The following is a 17,321-nucleotide window of genomic DNA, read 5'->3' on the forward strand; positions in this document are numbered from 1 at the left end:
TTTTAATCAGTTACCTAAACTTCTGAACAGGAAACTGGCAGAACAGCCATAAGCCAGGTCTGTGCTGGGAAAGGCGGGCTCTGCAGTCACCGTAAGAGGTGACTATAAGCATTTGATGTAAATTGAGATCTTACCAACCAGGCTTAAAAGGCCAAATGGAATCAGGTGGAGAAAAATAATCTTCTGATGGGACAGTACCATCGAAGGAAAAAGTAGTCATTAGCCACAGTTTTTAACCTTCTTTCTTGTTCTGACTAAGTAAAAAGTCATAGAGAGCTAGTTTGTTTCTGTGAGGAGAGTCAGAAAAAGACTGACTGGTCAGTGAGAGATGAATGAAGAGAGTCCCATGTAATCAGTGACTCTCAGTGGAGTTCGGCAGAAGCTGTGTGTTACATTCAAGTGCTAAAGAGCTGGAAACAAGCCTGGATCCTTAAAAACAACAACAGCAACAAAAATAAACAGGGAGTGTATACTCAGGGCAACTTGAATCTATGCTCTCAGGTAACCAAAATATTTTTTAAAAAAAGAAAAGAAACAACAATAACAAAAATCCCTAAAGCTGCACAAGCAGAAAAATTTAAAGTTTTCTCAATTCGGAGTGTCAAAATCAACATCATAGTGTGCAGTCAATGATAATTAATGAGGCTGAAGTTTAGTAAGAAAAATGTTTATACTCCTTTAGACTGAGCTCCAAGTTTTATATTATTTTTATATTTAGTAATGAACTTCATATTCACTTTCCTAATAAAGATTTCCACATAGGGCATATGGAAATGTGTGTTATTTTCACTTAAATTCAGTTAATCACACAGAAACCACTGTACAGGGAGAAAGCCAGGAAATTACTCTTGAAACCAAGAATGTCCCCATTTAGGTTTTTGCAGCCTCAGTTTCCCAATCTTAAAAAAAAATAGGTAATCAATCGTAGCCCTTCCTACTTTTTGGATTGTTGAGGGTAGATTGCCAAGTCATAAAGCTTCATACAAATTTTAGTTCTGCCATCTGCTGGCAGTTAGCTGAATTGCAGGGAAATCAAAGTGCTTGGAACATCCTCTGCGTGCCTCACCTACCACGGAGAAGCAGACGGGCCCCTTTCCAAATTCACTGGGAGCTCCCAAAGACCAGGGAACCTGTCTGCCTCACAACTTCCCTCCCACCCCTTCTGAGGCCACGTACATCGCACCAGCAGGTTGACGGTCTTCTTGGCAGGGTTGCCCACATTGTTGGTGGCTGTGCAGTTGTAGTAGCCAGAGTCCCGGGCCTGCACTGAAGGGATGCTGAGGGTGCCTCCCTGGGCCAGAGCACCCAGGGGCAGCGGGCCAGGCCCATGGGACCACTGCAGCTGGGGGAGGGGATCACCGCCTGTCAGCAGACACTGCACCGTCACATTCTCCCCAGGGTTCACCACCAGAGTTTCATTCACAGACAGCTTCAGAGCTGGTGGTGCTGAGGACAAGGAGGGGGTTTTAGGGGTCTGTGAGGCAGGGCTGGATGTTGGGGAAAACAGGGGCTAGGAAAACCATAGAGGCGAAGAAGTCCTCAGGGAAGATGAGAGGGGAGAAGACAGAGCAGGAAGAGGAGAGGGGGGACCAGACATTAGTGGCAATGTGCCTGCAGTCCCCGTGGGGTGGGGCATTATCCCCTTGTCGGGAGCTAGCTCAGGTAGGCAGGGAGTATGGGCAGGGAAACGCCTGTACCCGTGGTGTTGGTGAGCCGGAAGGTGATGGCCTTGTCTGGGATGCCGCACACGTTACGCACAGACACCTGGCAGGTGTAGCTGGCATAGTCCTGGGGCCGCAGGTTCTTCAGCTTCAGGACCTTGGTCTCCCCCTGGGCAGCAGTGGACCACTGGGGTGAGGTGCCTGCTTGAGTCTCCAGGGATCCCACATACTCATTCACCCAGCATCAGCGCCTACCACAAATGCCTGTGTAATTCCTATCTTCCCAAGCCCCCCCACCCTCACCAATTAGCCCAGGGGTCCTGAGCCTGGGCTGGATGCTACACTCTCCATAGCCGTGGCAGTGCCTCAGCATGGGCTTCTCTGGGCCTGAGGCTGCCCTGGTGCACACTGGCAAGGACCAGGCCTTGGTTTCTCCAATCTGGGAAATGGGAGGAGTAAGAAGGGAACTTTTTTTCTTACAACCCACACAGACATGAAGCCGGCCCACAGCCACTGCTGGTCATCTCCCCACTCCCAGGTCCTGCTGTGCCTGGCCATAGGTTCCCAATACTCTGCCAGCAAGCAGCAGGCAGGAATGACCTGTCTGCCCTTACGGGGTGCCTTTTCCTAACTAGCAATGTTCCTAGAGGACACGTTGCCTCATTACTGCTCCCTGGCCTATTGGTCCTGATTTTTCTGTCCCAGGCTATCTGAACTCCAGTCAGAGTATGTGCCTTCAAAGTCAGAATAGAATTGTTGAAGTCAGGGCAGTCTCAAAAACTCAGCCCCCATGCCCTCCTCCCATGTTGGGTGCAGGAGAAAAAGTGTGGGGCGAGCCAGCTGCCCATCCTGACCTGAGTGTAGAGGGGCTCATAGATGTCGACCCCATTGTCTTGGCTGTGGGACAGGGTATCGGAGCCCCGCTTCCAGATGAAGCGGGCAGGTGGGTTGGAGTTGACAGTACAGCGCAGGAACACCGTCTTCTCCTGGTAGAAGTTGCCTCGCACATCGCTCACCGTCTGGTGCACCGTCAGCACTGGCTCATCCAAGTCTGCAAGGGCACAGTCCCCATGAAGTCAGGACTGAGTGACCCCAAAGTAGGGGGCTCAGGCTCCTAGCAGCCCTCAGGAAAAGCTGAGCCACCCTCAAGAGATGTTTCCAGATTGCCAGATGCCCCTCCCCAGCCTTGCAAGCTTGACCAACCTGTTGGAGGCAGCGGACACGACTGTTTCTTTTTCCTTTTCTTTTTTTTTTGTTTTTGAGACAGAGTCTCTCACTCTGTCACCAGGCTGGAATGCAGTGGCGCCATCTTGGCTCGCTGCAACTTTCAACTCCCTGTTTCAAGCGATTCTCCTGCCTCAGCCTCCCAAGTAGCTAGGACTACCGGCACGTGTCAAGGGCCAAGAACTACTAAGCTACCTTCATTTACCAATGAGGAAACGTGCCACCATGCCCAGTTAATTTTTGTATTTTTAGCAGAGACAGGGTTTCACCATGTTGGCCAGGATGGTCTTGATCTCCTAACCTTGTGATCTGCCTGCCTTGGCCTCCCAAAATGCTGGGTTTACAGGCATGAGCCACAGCACCCGGCCTCTCTCCCTCCCTCCCTTCCTTTCTTTCGAGGCAGAGTCTCACTCTGTCACCCAGGCTGGAGTGCAGTGGTGCAATCATGACTCACCACAATCTCAACCTCCTGGGCTCAATCAATCCTCCCACCTTAGCCTCCTGAATAAGTGAGACTACAGGCATGTACCACCACACCCAGCTATTTTTCGTATTTTTTGTAGAGACAGGGTTTCACCGTATTGCCCAGACTGGTCTTGAATTCCTGGGCTCAAGTGACCCTCTCACCTCGGCCTCCCGAAGGGCTGGGATGAGAGGTGTGAGTCACCGCACCTGCCAAGGGGACAGGACTTGATGCCTTCCCAGACTTCCTCCGAGCTGTGCTTCCCAGGGACCTGCATGAGGGCGTCTAGCTTTGCAGTCTCCCACCATGGGATGGAGGAAGTGCTGCTTCCTCAAATCCTAGTTAAGCTGTTAATTTGTAGTGTGACCCGCCTAAATCTCTTCTCTCTCTGGGCCTGTTTCCTCATTGGTAAACTAAGGTAGCTTAGTCGTTCTTGGCCCTGTTCGCACAAGAGCATTACGTGGAGATTTCCTTCTTAATACCGATGCCTGGCAGAGCTCATTGATAGTGTCAAAAGTCAGAACAATGATTGTCTCTGGGGGGAATTATTGACTGGAAAGGGGCATGAAGGAACTTTCTAGAGTCCTGGAAATGTTCTATCTCTTGTGTTTACACACATACATACATAGGTAAAAAATTCATTAAACTTTGCATTTAAGATTAGTATACTCTACTGATCAATCCTCAATTTAAAAAATAATTTAAAAGTTTAAGAAAGAATCGATATTTGGCACCACCCCTGATCAATTACATCAGAATCTCTGGAAGTAGGGCCAAGGCATTCATGTTTTTAAAGCGTTTTCTAGAGATCCTAATGTATGGTTGTGAGTCACAGGCACTGACAGTCTACATTCCAACATCTTCCATCGAATGTTCCAACAGCCTATCATTCTGACCCTTCCACAGTCCACTGGAATAGAAGTCACCACCCCAGCCAGGAGAGGAGGTGGGCATTGGTGGGGACCAGGCTATGCCTGCCAGCATCTTCCAGGGCCAATAGCCTGAGAAATGGCCCTTAGCTCCAAGGGGTCAACAGGACCCTGGGTGGCTGATGAGGAACAGAAGAGAGGTCTGGGGTGCCACTGTTTATCACTCTATTAAGTCCCACTTAGGGAGTGGGAGGGTACATAGCTAATAGGTAGGTTCATTCTAAGCCTTAAGATGGTGCCAGACAGGCTCCTGGGCCTGGGCCAAGAGCTTCTGGGTACCTGAGTCAGCCTGATGGATGACTCAGGAAGAGAGGCTCCTGGGGCTAAAGGGATATCCATGGAGACCTGGTAGGGACTGGGGGCTTCTCATTCAGCTAGCAGCAAGGACTGGGGGAGTGGGGCTTGGTCCTACATGTAATGTAGTAGGGAAGGAAATCTCAGAGCTGCCACAGGACAAAAGCAGAGGCATGAGGTACTGTGGAAAGGGCAGTGGACCACAGAGAAGAGATCCGTGTCCTCATCTCAGATCTGAGGCTACCTCGCTCCATGCCTGTGGGCAAATCACATGGGACCTCAGTTTTCTCATCTGTGGAAGGGGTGTAAGTCAACCCATCCCGCCCTCCTTGCTTACTTCACAGGGATGTTGCAAGGTTCATACGGGATTACAGGTGGGGAAGGCGTAGGTGGTAGAGGGTGGTACACACCGCCCCATACCTCTTAGGCACCTCCCTTGAGGTCTACTTCTCCATCTCACCCCATCCCCACTTGCCCGCCTCACCTCAGCCCCGGGGCACCCTCTGGCCTGGGCTGGGCTGTCAGGGCCGTGGGAGAGAGGGGGCCTCGACTCACACTGCACGTCCACGCGGATGGATTTGATGGCCGGTACGCCCACGCCGTTCTCCGCCTTGCAGTAGTAGCGGCCACCCTGCGTGCGCGCAATGCGCTCGATGCGCAGTGTCTCGTTGAACACCGACGTCTCCTGGAACTTGTCCGAGGCGCTGCCCGCCGTCTTGGTCCACCGCACCTGGGCCGCCAGGAGGGGCAGAGTCCAGACTGTCAGACTCGCACGGGGTGGGGACCTCAGCGCTGAGTACCCTGCAACTGCACCCCCTCTCCCCTCTACTTTTTCACAAGCGCACATGGGGCATATGCAGGCCTAGGAAACAAACGCAGGCAGACCCGTGGGAATGCACAGATTGGGTAGGACGCCATGGAGTCAAGAGGTGGGGAATCCGGGATCAGAAGGAAGAGCCTTTAAATCAGCGTGCAGTGCTGGGGTTAAAAGCATGGATTTGGCCGGGAGTGGTGGCTCACGCCTATAATCTCAGCACTTAGGAGGGCCGAGATGGGTGGATCATCTGAGGTCAGGAGTTCAAGACCAGCCTGGCAAACATGGCAAAACCCCGTCTTTACTAAAAATACAAAAATTAGCCGGACATGATGGCCTGAGCCTGTAGCCCCAGCTACTCAGGAGGCTGAGGCAAGAGAATCTCTTGAACCCGGGAGGCTGAGGTTGCAGTGTGCCGAGATCCAGTCACTGAACTCCAGCTATCAGGACCTGAGCAGCCAATGGAGGGGCTCACTTGGCTCATTGAATTGAAGCCTCAGGCCAACAGCCAAGTGAATTAGCTTGGAAGTGGATTCTCCAGCCTCAGTTATCCTCCAATGACTGCACCCCTGGCTGACGCCTTGTGAGAAACCCTGAGCCACAGCCAGCCAGCTAAGCTGCTCCCGGGTTCCTGTCTCACGGGAACTGTGAGACAGTATGAGTGTTTGTTGTTTGAAGCTCCTAAGTTTTGGAGTATTTGTTATGTAGTAACACATGACTAATGCAGCATGATACCCACTCTGCAAGATTCTTACGAGGTTTACAAAGAAAGCATATAAATCACCTATGTGTGATGTCCCGTTATCTCTTCCAATATTTAGAGTTTTTTTATTTTGAAGATCCTTTCAGATTGCTCTATTTTCTCTAATTCCTCAGTTGTGAATTATTCACCTTGTTGGGTCTACGGACTGACTCTCTTCACACTGTATTTTTTTTAATGTGTTAAAAGTTAACTCCACAGGTTTGTACTCAGTGGGATTATTTTCCATAGAAGTCCTAGTTGGACCTTTATGGTCCTCTCTGTGGTGTAGTTCTCATTCACTACCTGAGTATAGGTGGCTGCCGACACCCAAGATCATGGGTTCATAGATTCCAACACATTTTTATGTTGGTTTGTCAAGTTAGGCTTTCCTCATTATTTGGATATTCCAAAACACAGACAGGTTTAGGGTTACACTATCCCATAGGTGATTGCATTTATATCCACACCCTGAAGGAGAGTCTGTTCCCTGCAGTGACTCTGGGCTGTGGGACAGAGATCTTCTGGTCCTCATTCATGGACGATGCCCCTCTTGTTGAGCTTCCAGCTTTAGGTAGAGTTCAGTTCCGGCTCCCATCCCTGGACAGACCTGTAGCCTGAATGCAAACCTCTCGTGTGTATGTTAATACGACTATCCATGCAGTGTATATGCAGTGTCAGTCTCTTCATGGGCCAGGTTCCTCAACTTCTGCTCCCTGCCATCACTGTAGATTCTGTCTGCATTTCTGGCCCCCCAGTATCCCTCCTTCTCATGACTTGTCTGGAGTGAGGCATTCCATGGCCCGTCAGTCCCCCCCCATCTTGACCACTAAGTGGGCCATGAGATGGTAGTTCCCTTGTCCCCAGTAGTCTGGATGCTCCATGAGAACAGAAACAATAGGGGCATCTTCAGGACCCATAACTTTGCTTGGCATGTAGCAGGTGCTCAATAAATATTTCTTAAAATGAAACAAGCAAAAAAGCTAGAGGGCATTTTAGGAGAGGCAAGCAACTTTGGCTAAAGCAGGAATGAACAGGTTGTACTTGGGGATGGCGGGGAGGCAAGTCTGCCTGGAGCACAGGGTGTGAGGAGGGTGGCAGCGGGAGATCAGACAAGAGAGGCAGGCGGAGGCCAGACTGTAGAAGGTCTTTGATTCCATCCCTAGGAGCTTGAATGAATCTGGTAAATGAAGGGGAGCCATTGAAGGTCTCTGAGCAGAGGACTGATACGAATATATCACTATGCAGCACGATAGGGGTTATCATTCTGGTAGCAAAGTACAAGAATGGATCAAAGGGGGCTGGGTGCAGTGGCTCATGTGCGTAATCCCCGCACTTTGAGAGACTGAGGCGGGAGGATCACTTGAGCCCAGGAGGTCAAGACCAGCATGGGCAACATAGTGAAACCCGATCACTACAAAAAAATAAAAATAAAAAAATATAAAAAAATTAGCCAGGCATGGAGGCACATGCCTGTAGTCCCAGCTACTTGGGAGGCTGAGGCGGGGAGGATTGCTTAAGCCCAGGAGGTTGAGGCTGCAATGAGCCATGTTGCACTACTACACTCCAGCCAGGGCAACACAGCAACCCTGTCTCAAAAAAAAAAAAAAAAATTGATGGAAGAAGGAGGGGTGAGGTGAGAGACTGAGAGGTCAGTTAGAGTCTACAGCAGTGGTCCAAGGGACAGGACCAACAGGCTGACCTAGAGGGAGAATGAAGAAGAGAGGGGAAGACCCATGTAAGAGACATAAAAAGAAAGGCATACCGGTTCACATCTCAGCACTTAGGGAGGCTGAGGCAGGAGAAATGCTTGAAGCCAGGAGTTCAAGACTAAAACACGCCTGGCTAACATAGGGACACCATATATCTACCCAAAAAATCACAAATAATCCAGGCATGGTGACACACACCCGTGGTCTCAGCTACTTGGTCAGATGAGGTGGGAGGACCGATGGAGCACAGGAGGTCAAGGCTACCGTTAGCTGTGATCATGTCACTGTACTGAGCCTGGGCAACAAAGTGAGACCCCATCTCAAAAAACAAACAAAGAACAAAAACAAAAAGAAAACAAGTAAGGCCTCAGAGTCTGGCTAGACGTGAGGAATGAGAAGGTGTAAGGTCAAATATGAGCCCAAGGGTTTGAGCCTGAGTAGTGGAATGAATGAAAGCACTGGTGGAACTAGAAAACCAGGTCCGCAAACACACAGCCACAACCACACACGGCCCGCAGGGACACGTGAGGGGACACACACAGATGGCCCGTGCAGCCTGAGGGAGCAGTGACCCGGCGGCCTCAATGGCTTTTGGGGAGGACCATCCCCGCTTTAATGGTCACGCCTGACACAGACATTGACCTAAATCCAGCAGCTTGTTTTCCCTCCTAAAACACGCCTTCGAGAAGCCGCAGCAGTAGTCACAGCTTCTTGTCCATCTTCCTGTCTCCAGGCCAAACCTACTAAAGCCATCTATGTTCCCAAAAGTTTCCAGAAAAAAGAATTTTGTATTTCGCTGTCCTTTCTAGGATCCAATTGTCACCCTTTCTGCTGCTATTAAAGGTCACAGCAGCTCACCGGCAAATTCCTCCCATCCCTTCAGTCCACCTCCTCCCCTCAGCTCTCAGTGATAACGGGCCTGTGCTTCCTGCCCAAGCCATATATTTTGTCTGTGACAAAATTCATCTGGCATTTCCAGATCCTTGTTTTCTGTTTGTTTCTAATTGCTTTGGATCTTTGAACCTCAAAGGTGTGAAGCTTGCCTGTCAGAAGCCTCCTGAAGTAGAGATCATGTTTTCTTTTCTTTTTTTTTTTTTTTTTTTTTTGAGACAGAGTTTCGCTCTTGTTACCCAGGTTGGAGTGCAATGGCACAATCTCACTGCAATCTCCAACTCCTGGGTTCAAGCAATTCTCCTGCTTCAGCCTCCCAAGTAGCTGGGACTACAGGTGTGTGCCACCATGCACAGCTAATTTTTGTATTTTTAGTAGAGACGGGGTTTGACCATGTTGACCAGGATGGTCTTGATCTCTCGACCTCGTGATCCACTCGCCTCGGCCTCCCAAAGTGCTGGGATTATAGGTGTGAGCCACCGCGCTCGGCCAAGATCATGTTTTCTGTGCTGCTGGTCACTCCTGGAGCCCTCAGCTCAAAGATGGACATGCTGGGAGGAAGCAGACTAAGCTAAGAGAACACTGGTTCTGGATGCAACATCTGCTTCCATCCTCACAAGAACTGTGTGCCCTTGGAAGTTTACCCCAACCTCATTGAGTCTCAAATTCCTCAGCTACAAATGGAGGCACTAATGCCTTCCTCACTGCACAGCTGTGAGGCTCCAAAGGGAGAGCACTAGAGAAAGTGCCCGGCACGGCGCCTGGCACATGGTCTGCCTACAGACACATTAGAAGGATGTACCTGCTCAACAGATCCGTGGAATGGAGTGGAGCTGAACAACCGGCATCCCATTGTTCCCCTCAGCTGTCAGTGTTTTCAGGTGAATGAGCCCAGAGCCTCCAGCCCTCCCCCACAGAGTTCATTTTCCAGCTATTTCCGCAGCCCGAGTCTCCTGTTCTCTGCCTCCATGCTGCGGTGCATTCTGAGTCCTAATCTCCTGCTGCCTCTTCTTAAGTGCTCAGCCAGGCAGGGAGAGGGCAGGAGGGGCCTGAGCAAAGCCTGGGCTCGGGGCTTACCTGGGGTCGAGGGTGCCCGGTTACAAGGCACTGCAGCATGAGGGTGTCCCCCTCCCGGATGGTGTAGACACGCTCGCTGATATTGTCCTCTTTCACCACACACGCCTGACCTGCGTGCACGATCTGGGCCTGGGCCGGAGCTGGTGGGAGAGGATGGAGGAGGTTTAGAGAAGAGGCCCCAAGGCGGAGGAGCTCTGGGGCTCCCTTCTAAGTGTGTTGGGGAGACCTCCCCAGACCATTCCTCAGAGGTCTGACCCTGCTGAGCCCAGGAAATAATCCTCCCAGGAACCCCAGGCCAGAACCAGGAAAGCCAGGAACTCAGGAAAGGGGCAGTTCCCCTACCGCCTGCAAGAGAGCCGTGCTTTCCAATGGGCTGATTGTGTGAAAGGGCTTTGTCATCGGTACAAACTGATCGTCACTCAGTTAATATCATTATCTTAGCCGTCCTGACAGCGGATGCTGTGGCTGCCCCGCTCAGCTCCCCAAGGTGACAGATGCATCCATTCCCAGCTGCCGATAGCTCAGGGTGCTCACCTTCCCCAGGGAATTACTGCCTTGGCCAGAGGTGCCTAGGAGATGACTCCCTCCCCACCACAACACACGCACACACACACACACACACACACACACACACACACACACACACACACAGAGGTGGGGTGACTGTGGCGCTGTCATAATACAGAGCTGCCCTGGGAACAGGCTGAGGCTGCACTTCCTGAGCCACCTCTTTGCTTGGCTGCCTCACTCATTCCCTCAGTTTCTCTTGAGAGCATTTTCCCAGCAAATCGCTTGCCTAAACCGTAACTCCCCAGCCCCAACCATCTCACGCTTTGCTTCTAGAGAGCCTAAGCTAAGACATATAGACACAGACACACACACACACACACACACACACACACACACACGCACACACACACACACCCAGCTGCACATTGCCCTCCCCGAAGGCCTTCATTGTTTTTCACTGCTTTCTGAGCCTGTGTCCAGCTTCCTGTCCAGGGGAGAGAAGTTCTCACAGAAGTTGGGGCCTGGGAGCTCGCAAAAGGCTGTGGCTCCTCCCTGACCTCTCCCACAGTGCCCGGGGCTGGGCTGTAGCCCACATCAGGGGACCAAAGCTAGGATATGCTGGATGGGCCAGTGGGAGATGACTGAACTTGCCAAAGTCACAGCCCCTGCCTCGGTGTCCAGCCCCACTGTTCTAAAGGCAAATCAGCTCCCAGCCCACCAAGGCTTACGCTCTAGGAAAAGGAAAAGACCCCAACTTCACAGGTTCTGCTCAAAGCTGAGAGGGGAGAGAGCAGAGGAAGAAGAGCTGATACTGGGCATGAGGAACACACGGAGGTATAAACAACATCCCTGCTCTGAAGGGGGTACGGGGATGTTAAAATAGAAGTCATAAGAGTGACGGAACAGAGTCTCTGTGGCTAAGAAATAAAAAATTATAAACAGGACCTAAGGCCATGCCAGGCAAGGAGTAAGTCACACCCCTTACACTTAAAGAATAACCTATGTTCTAGCTGCCACAAGGCGTTCCTTCTTCTCTAGCAGCTGAACAAGCACTGGCCTGGAGATAAGCAATATTGGAACAACTGCAGACCATCCACAGCCAGACACCGACTACCTGGCCTCCTGTTCCACCAGCCTTAACTACAGCTTTGATCAGACAAAAGACTGATTTCAGTAGTTTTCTCCCGATAAAAGACCAGCAACCATGGACTGGTTCTGACCAGCTGCCAGAGGCTGCCCACTAAGTGCGTTTGTGTCTTCTGTGTCACCTTTTGACACATAGGCCAGATTGTGGTACATTTAAATGTCTGCACCCCAAAGTGAACATGAGGTGTATGTAACATGCACGTTTGCTTACTACGCATCTAAGCATCCCCCCTTTGTGAATATTCATAGCTCCTCCCATAACCTGTTGAATGTATACCTGACTCACCTGTTCAGCAGAAATTCCTGTCTCACCTTTCCTCCTTCAAAGTGACTGCTTTCAGTCTCTGCCAGAGGCTACACTTCCCAGCCTGTCAGGATGGCCACCCCGTGGGATGCAACCCTCTATAAGAAATAAAGCTCTCTTCTCCAAATGTATAAGTCTCATGATTCTTCAGTTAACAGAGGTAAGGAGATAAAGCCTGTACAGAAAATGTACAACTTCCTCCAGAAAACATCCCATGACTGACAGGCGCCTTCCTTCCTTATGTGTCTAGAGAGTCATCACTCCCCCAGGGCAACAACAGAGCATCAGATCTGTGTTTCTGTCAAATTCAGGATTCTTGTCTTTCTGCCTGCCAGACCGTGAACTTCATCTCGGGATCCCCAGCACAAGGCCTTGAACATAGCAGGTGCTCAGTGAACCTTGAATGAATGCATTTATAAGGATATCCCATGGTGAAGTTGCCTGGTGACATAAGAGAGACAGAATGCCCTAGGGTATCAGAGGACAGGCATCACCATCTTCTGGAGGAAGAGCCACAGAAGGCATAGCTTTTGAACCAGGCCTCAGGGAACAAAGAGGCTCCATGCTAGTTGACAAGGCAGAGTCCCAAATTATATTACACAGGGTAAACCACTAGTGATCTTTGGATGTTAGTTTTCTCATCTCTAAAATGGAGAGAACACTACCAACCCTAAGAACTCACAATGGTAGATGTGATGATAACATAGGATAAATGAAAAATGCTTAGTGGAGGAGTCGTATTACAGATGCTGCAGGTAGGGCCTTCCACCAACACTGATGGGACAGACATAAGCTAATCCCAGAGGTAGAGTCCACAGAGGTAGCCTGGCAGCAGGGCCATAAACTTGGTCAGCAATTGGGAGTGACACAGGCTATGTTTAACCATGAGGGTCTCTGCAAACAGCAACGGGTTCTGTAAACAGTGGTAGCTGCCACCAACCCAGAGTCTGAGTGTCCAGGTGACCATCCTGCCTGACTGGCTACCCCAGCAGAATGAACCTGGCTGGCTGTCAGGAGACAAGCAATGTAAGCCTTGGGCAAGTCAATTCACCACCTTGGGCCTCAGTTTCCCCACCCATAGGAAGGGTAGATTAGATGACTTCTAAGATCTTTTTCAACTCACAAACTCACTTGCTATGAATTTTGTAATCAGCACATAGTCCCTATATAAGATGCACTCTAGAATCTGGGAACTGGGCCCAAAACTGTTACCTCGTGCAATAAAAATGCATGAGCATCACTATACGTGAAAGCGATAGCCATCTGTGACCAAAGTCCTCAGGAAATCTCATCAAGAAACAACCCAAGAGATGATGTGCATGCTGGGTGCTGATAAGACCAAGAGGCCTGAGGTGCCTCTCAACAAGAAGACATCGATTTAGCAGGCTCCAATGGAAGATAAGCTGTAATCTTGGACACTGTGGCTTGCCTGTAGCAAGGCAGTGTTGTAATGACAGAAGCTTTGGTGACAGATAAGGAATACTGAAAAAGAGCTGGAGAGCTGGACTTTCTTAGGGCACGGCCAGAAGAGACCAGGGAAGACGGGGCCTGATCAGTAGACACAGGGCCTCTGGTCACCTGACAGGTATATTTCCCCACTGGAGATGGGGCCATGAGTAGGTATCAGACATGACACTGTTAAGATTATCCAGCTCCTGGCCAGGTACAGTGACTCACACTTATAATCCCAGCACTTTGGGAGGCTAAGGCAGGAGGATCACTTGAGCCCATGAGTTCTAGACAAGCCTGGGCAACGTAGCGAGACTCTGTCTCTACAAAAACTGCAAAAATTAGCCAGGCAATGGGGGCGGGGGTGTGCCTGAAGTCCCAGCTATTCAGGAGGCTGAGACAGGAGGATCATTTGAGTTCAAGAATTCAAGGCTGCAATGAGCTATGATCATGACACTGCAGGCCAGCCTGGACAACAGAGTGAGATTCTGTCTAAAAAAAAAAAAAAAACAAAAAATGATTCATCTCCTTTTGATGACCTTAAGTATTAAGACCACCCAACTCTAAAAGGCTAGAACCACTTTGGGAGAAATATGGGCAGCACCACTAAAGGTAAACAGGTGTATGCCCCATGATGTAGCAATTCCACTCCTGGGTAGAATGAGTACTTATGGCAACCAAACAGTAAGTACGAGAATATTCATAGTGGCTTTATTCGTAACAGCTAAAAAAAAGAGCAGCCCATATGTCCATCAAGAATAGTATGAGTAAATAAATTCTGGTATCTTCATACAAAGGAGTTATTACCCATACGTGAAAAAAGTGAACTACAGATAGACGTGACACTGTTGAATCTCACAGGCGCAACTGGAGTGAAAGAACCCAGACAAGAACATACAGTGCATTGTCATTACACAGACAGAAAAGAATAGATGGTGTGTGATCTCATTTATTCAAAACTGAAAACCAGAAAAGCATATCTTAGGGTAACAGAGGCCCAACAGTGATTGCCCTTGGGTGGGGTAGGAGATTGTTTGCTGGGAAGGACACAAGAGAACTTTCTTGGGGAGAAGAAGGGATCCCATCTGGTGAGATGGAAATGTTGGAATTTTGATCTGAGTGGTGGTTACACAGTGTCCGGATACACAAGTAAAAACACATCGAGGTATCTGCTTTGGACTTCACCATATTACACCTTCTAAATTACACCTCAATTCTTAGAAAAACAGCATCCGCCATCCTGGGATGATATTAACTATTGAGATTAGCCAGGATAATCTATTTACTATTACAGTTACTCAAGTCGCTGATTCTCACTCTTACTTGATGAGCCACTTCCCATTGCTGGTTTGGCTCCAGGCAGTTTTCCTTCTGAAATGAGTCCTCACTAGTAGCAAATTACCTAGTCCCCCTTGGCCTCAGCCTTTCAATTGGTTCATCACCCACCATGGAGTTTCCTTAATATAAGTCAGCCTCCCAATGGCTCAGGTCACCCCTGGAATGGCCAGAACCATGTCTCTGACCCTAAACCCCAAAAAGGTCCCTGCCCCACTGAACCTCAGCCTCCATCCAGCTCCACACACCCTAGGAAGACACTGCTTGCAGCAGCATCTCCTGATTCGGAAGGGAACCAAGGCAGGGCTGATTTAAGATGCATCATGACATAATCCCTTCATTCAGTCTGTCGAACAATAAACGCTGCTAGTCCCAGTGCTATGCTGGGTGCTGGAGATACTGTCATGAAAAGCAAACAAGGGATGGCTCTCAAAGACCAATGCTGGGGAAATGGATCACAAAAAAAGAAACAGAAGTGGACAGGATGGTATCAGAGTGTGTTAGAAATGTTATGACGACTCGAAAACAGAGGGATGTAATAAGGAACCGTGGGGCAAGGAAAGGTCTGCTTTAGAGAGATGGAAAGAGCAGAGCTGTGGAGTCAGATGACTCCAGGGACCCGTTCCTGGCTCTACTACCCACTAGCTGGCTGATGCTGGGTGATGCTGGGCAAATTACTTAACCTCTCTGAGCCTCAGCCTCTTCATTTATAAAATAAGAACAATGATGCCTTCTCCCAGGGCTGGTGTGAGGGGTTGATGCAATATATGTAACACACCTGGCCAAATAGTATGTGCTCTCTCCATGAATGACAACTCCCAAGATATGAAGTAGGAGCAAGAGATAGGGACAGGGGACCACCTGCTGTGTGCTCTTACACATGCAACCCAGGGGTGGAAATGCTCAAAGCAGACATTAAACCGGTACGGACATTTCATTAATATGTTCAAAATTCATGCTGGGGGCTGTTCAGGGCTTCGGAGAGGCTGGGAAGCGGGAAGGGCTGGAGCCTTCTCTGAGTATCCCTCTTCTCATGGAACTAGTACACTTTCAGAAAGTTACTTAAGCCTTAGTTTTCTCATTTGTAATATGAGGTTGTGAGGAATAAATAAGGAAACTCACATAAAGTGTTTAAAAGAGGGCCTGGTACTCAGTATGCAATCTAAAACTGTCAGCCAGCCTTATTATTCTATAAATGATCCTGTGCTCCTCCCAAGAACTCACGTCCCCTGCAGCGTGCAAGCCCTTTGCATGAGAGGACCCGGCCTTCTCTGTCACAGATGATGGTTGGTACCTTCCTGGGGTCCACTGTATATTTCCAAGCTCTTTGCCTCAGTTCTGAGAAGCAGAAAGGGAAAGTCATATTTAGCCCCACTGGCAGAGAAGGGGACCAGTGCCTGGAAGGGGACAAGGAAATGCCTTGTCCAAGTCAGCAGCACAGCCGAGACTCAAAACCAGGCCCTCCCCTGCTAGCCTGGGACTCTGTTTACTGTCCCCAGGAATTTCAGAGGCACAGCTGGATTTGATTACCTTTGCTTGACACAGTGGATAGAAAACTGAACAGGATTTCAGAACCAAGTGTGTTTCCTTGCCTCTGGTCTATGAGATTTTTCCTATTTTACTCTCCTGATTTCTATCAACAAAACCCCACAGAAAAGGAAAACAGCCTCTCCCAACCTGTGTGCCACAGAGTGTTCACTGATAGTCCATCACAGATGATTTTCACTGTCAAGTAAGGATGCTGCATGTTCTTTCTCCCGCTCTCACTCTCTGAGAAAGACTTAACACACAAAGTATATTATTAAAGGCTCTGAAAAGTCCTGCGGTAAACACATCCATGTAAATTGGTTTAACTCAGTGCTTTCTAAACGTATTTGGCCAAAAAAAAACCCTTCTTCACAGAGTACCTCAACACCTTGAGAGGCAGCAATGATCTGTAAAAACCAGTGGAGAAAAGCTTAATATAAAACTAACAGCTGAGGGGTTAACATGTCACCCCACCCCCAGTGCCTTAGTTGAGAACAGCCAAGAGGCATGAGAGATGTCACCCTTGGGGCAGCATCCTAATGAGAACAGCCGAGGCAGAATGCTTCTGTTCCAACAGCTTACTCTTTCCCTTCCCAAAAAGTATATACCCAAAACATATACGTATGGGCAGGGGCTTCCAGCACCCAGCAGGCCCAATGAGGAAGCCACAAACTCTCAGGGAGTCAGATTAAGACAGACTCCAACTTGCCAACTAAGGATCCGAAAAGCATACCCACCGAAATGGGGGAATTTCATCAAAGACCCCATTCCCCATAAGAGAATCCATGCCCAGCTGCTAGCCAAAGGTAGGGGTGCTGTCAAATGCACATAGATACGACACCAGGGTGAGGGCCAAACAAGACCGACAGTAAGATGAGTGGAAAACCTGGATTAAAAGCACCATCAGGCCTGTAGTCACAGACTTTGGGAGGCCGAGGTAGGAGGCTCGCTTGAGCTCAGGAGTTAGAGACCAGCCTGGGCAACATGGTGAAACCCCATCTCTACCAAAAATATAAAAAATTAGCCAGCATGATGGTACACACTTGTGTTCCCAGTTACTCAGGAGGCTGAGGTGGGCGGATGACTTGAAATCAGGAGATGGAGGTTGCAGTGAACCGAGATCATACCACCGCACTCCAGCCTCAGTGACAGAGTGAGATCCCATCTTTAAAAAAAAAAAAAGTTCCTTTAGGCTGGGCACAGTGGTTCATGCTTGCAATCCCAACATTTTGGGAAGCTGAGGCAG

The 17,321-nt window shown here is 49.4% G+C and overlaps 1 protein-coding gene across 5 annotated transcripts in view; it reads right to left on the reverse strand.

Annotated features, from left to right (window-relative positions):
* The window catches only part of MDGA1 (MAM domain containing glycosylphosphatidylinositol anchor 1), a 64,213-nt gene that overhangs the window by 21,152 nt on the left and 25,740 nt on the right, over positions 1–17,321 (reverse strand). For all 5 annotated transcript variants that reach the window (XM_074397989.1, XM_010334109.3, XM_074397990.1 and 2 more), the window contains exons 2-6: positions 9,805–9,944; positions 5,127–5,301; positions 2,516–2,712; positions 1,698–1,830; positions 1,177–1,446 (exon numbers count right to left, since the gene is read on the reverse strand). In XM_074397989.1, the coding sequence (XP_074254090.1) occupies positions 1,177–1,446; positions 1,698–1,830; positions 2,516–2,712; positions 5,127–5,301; positions 9,805–9,944 (915 nt within the window). The remainder of the gene's footprint in view (positions 1–1,176; positions 1,447–1,697; positions 1,831–2,515; positions 2,713–5,126; positions 5,302–9,804; positions 9,945–17,321) is intronic.

This window comes from Saimiri boliviensis, chromosome 4, assembly GCF_048565385.1.
Source record: "Saimiri boliviensis isolate mSaiBol1 chromosome 4, mSaiBol1.pri, whole genome shotgun sequence".
Classification (NCBI taxonomy): domain Eukaryota; kingdom Metazoa; phylum Chordata; class Mammalia; order Primates; family Cebidae; genus Saimiri; species Saimiri boliviensis.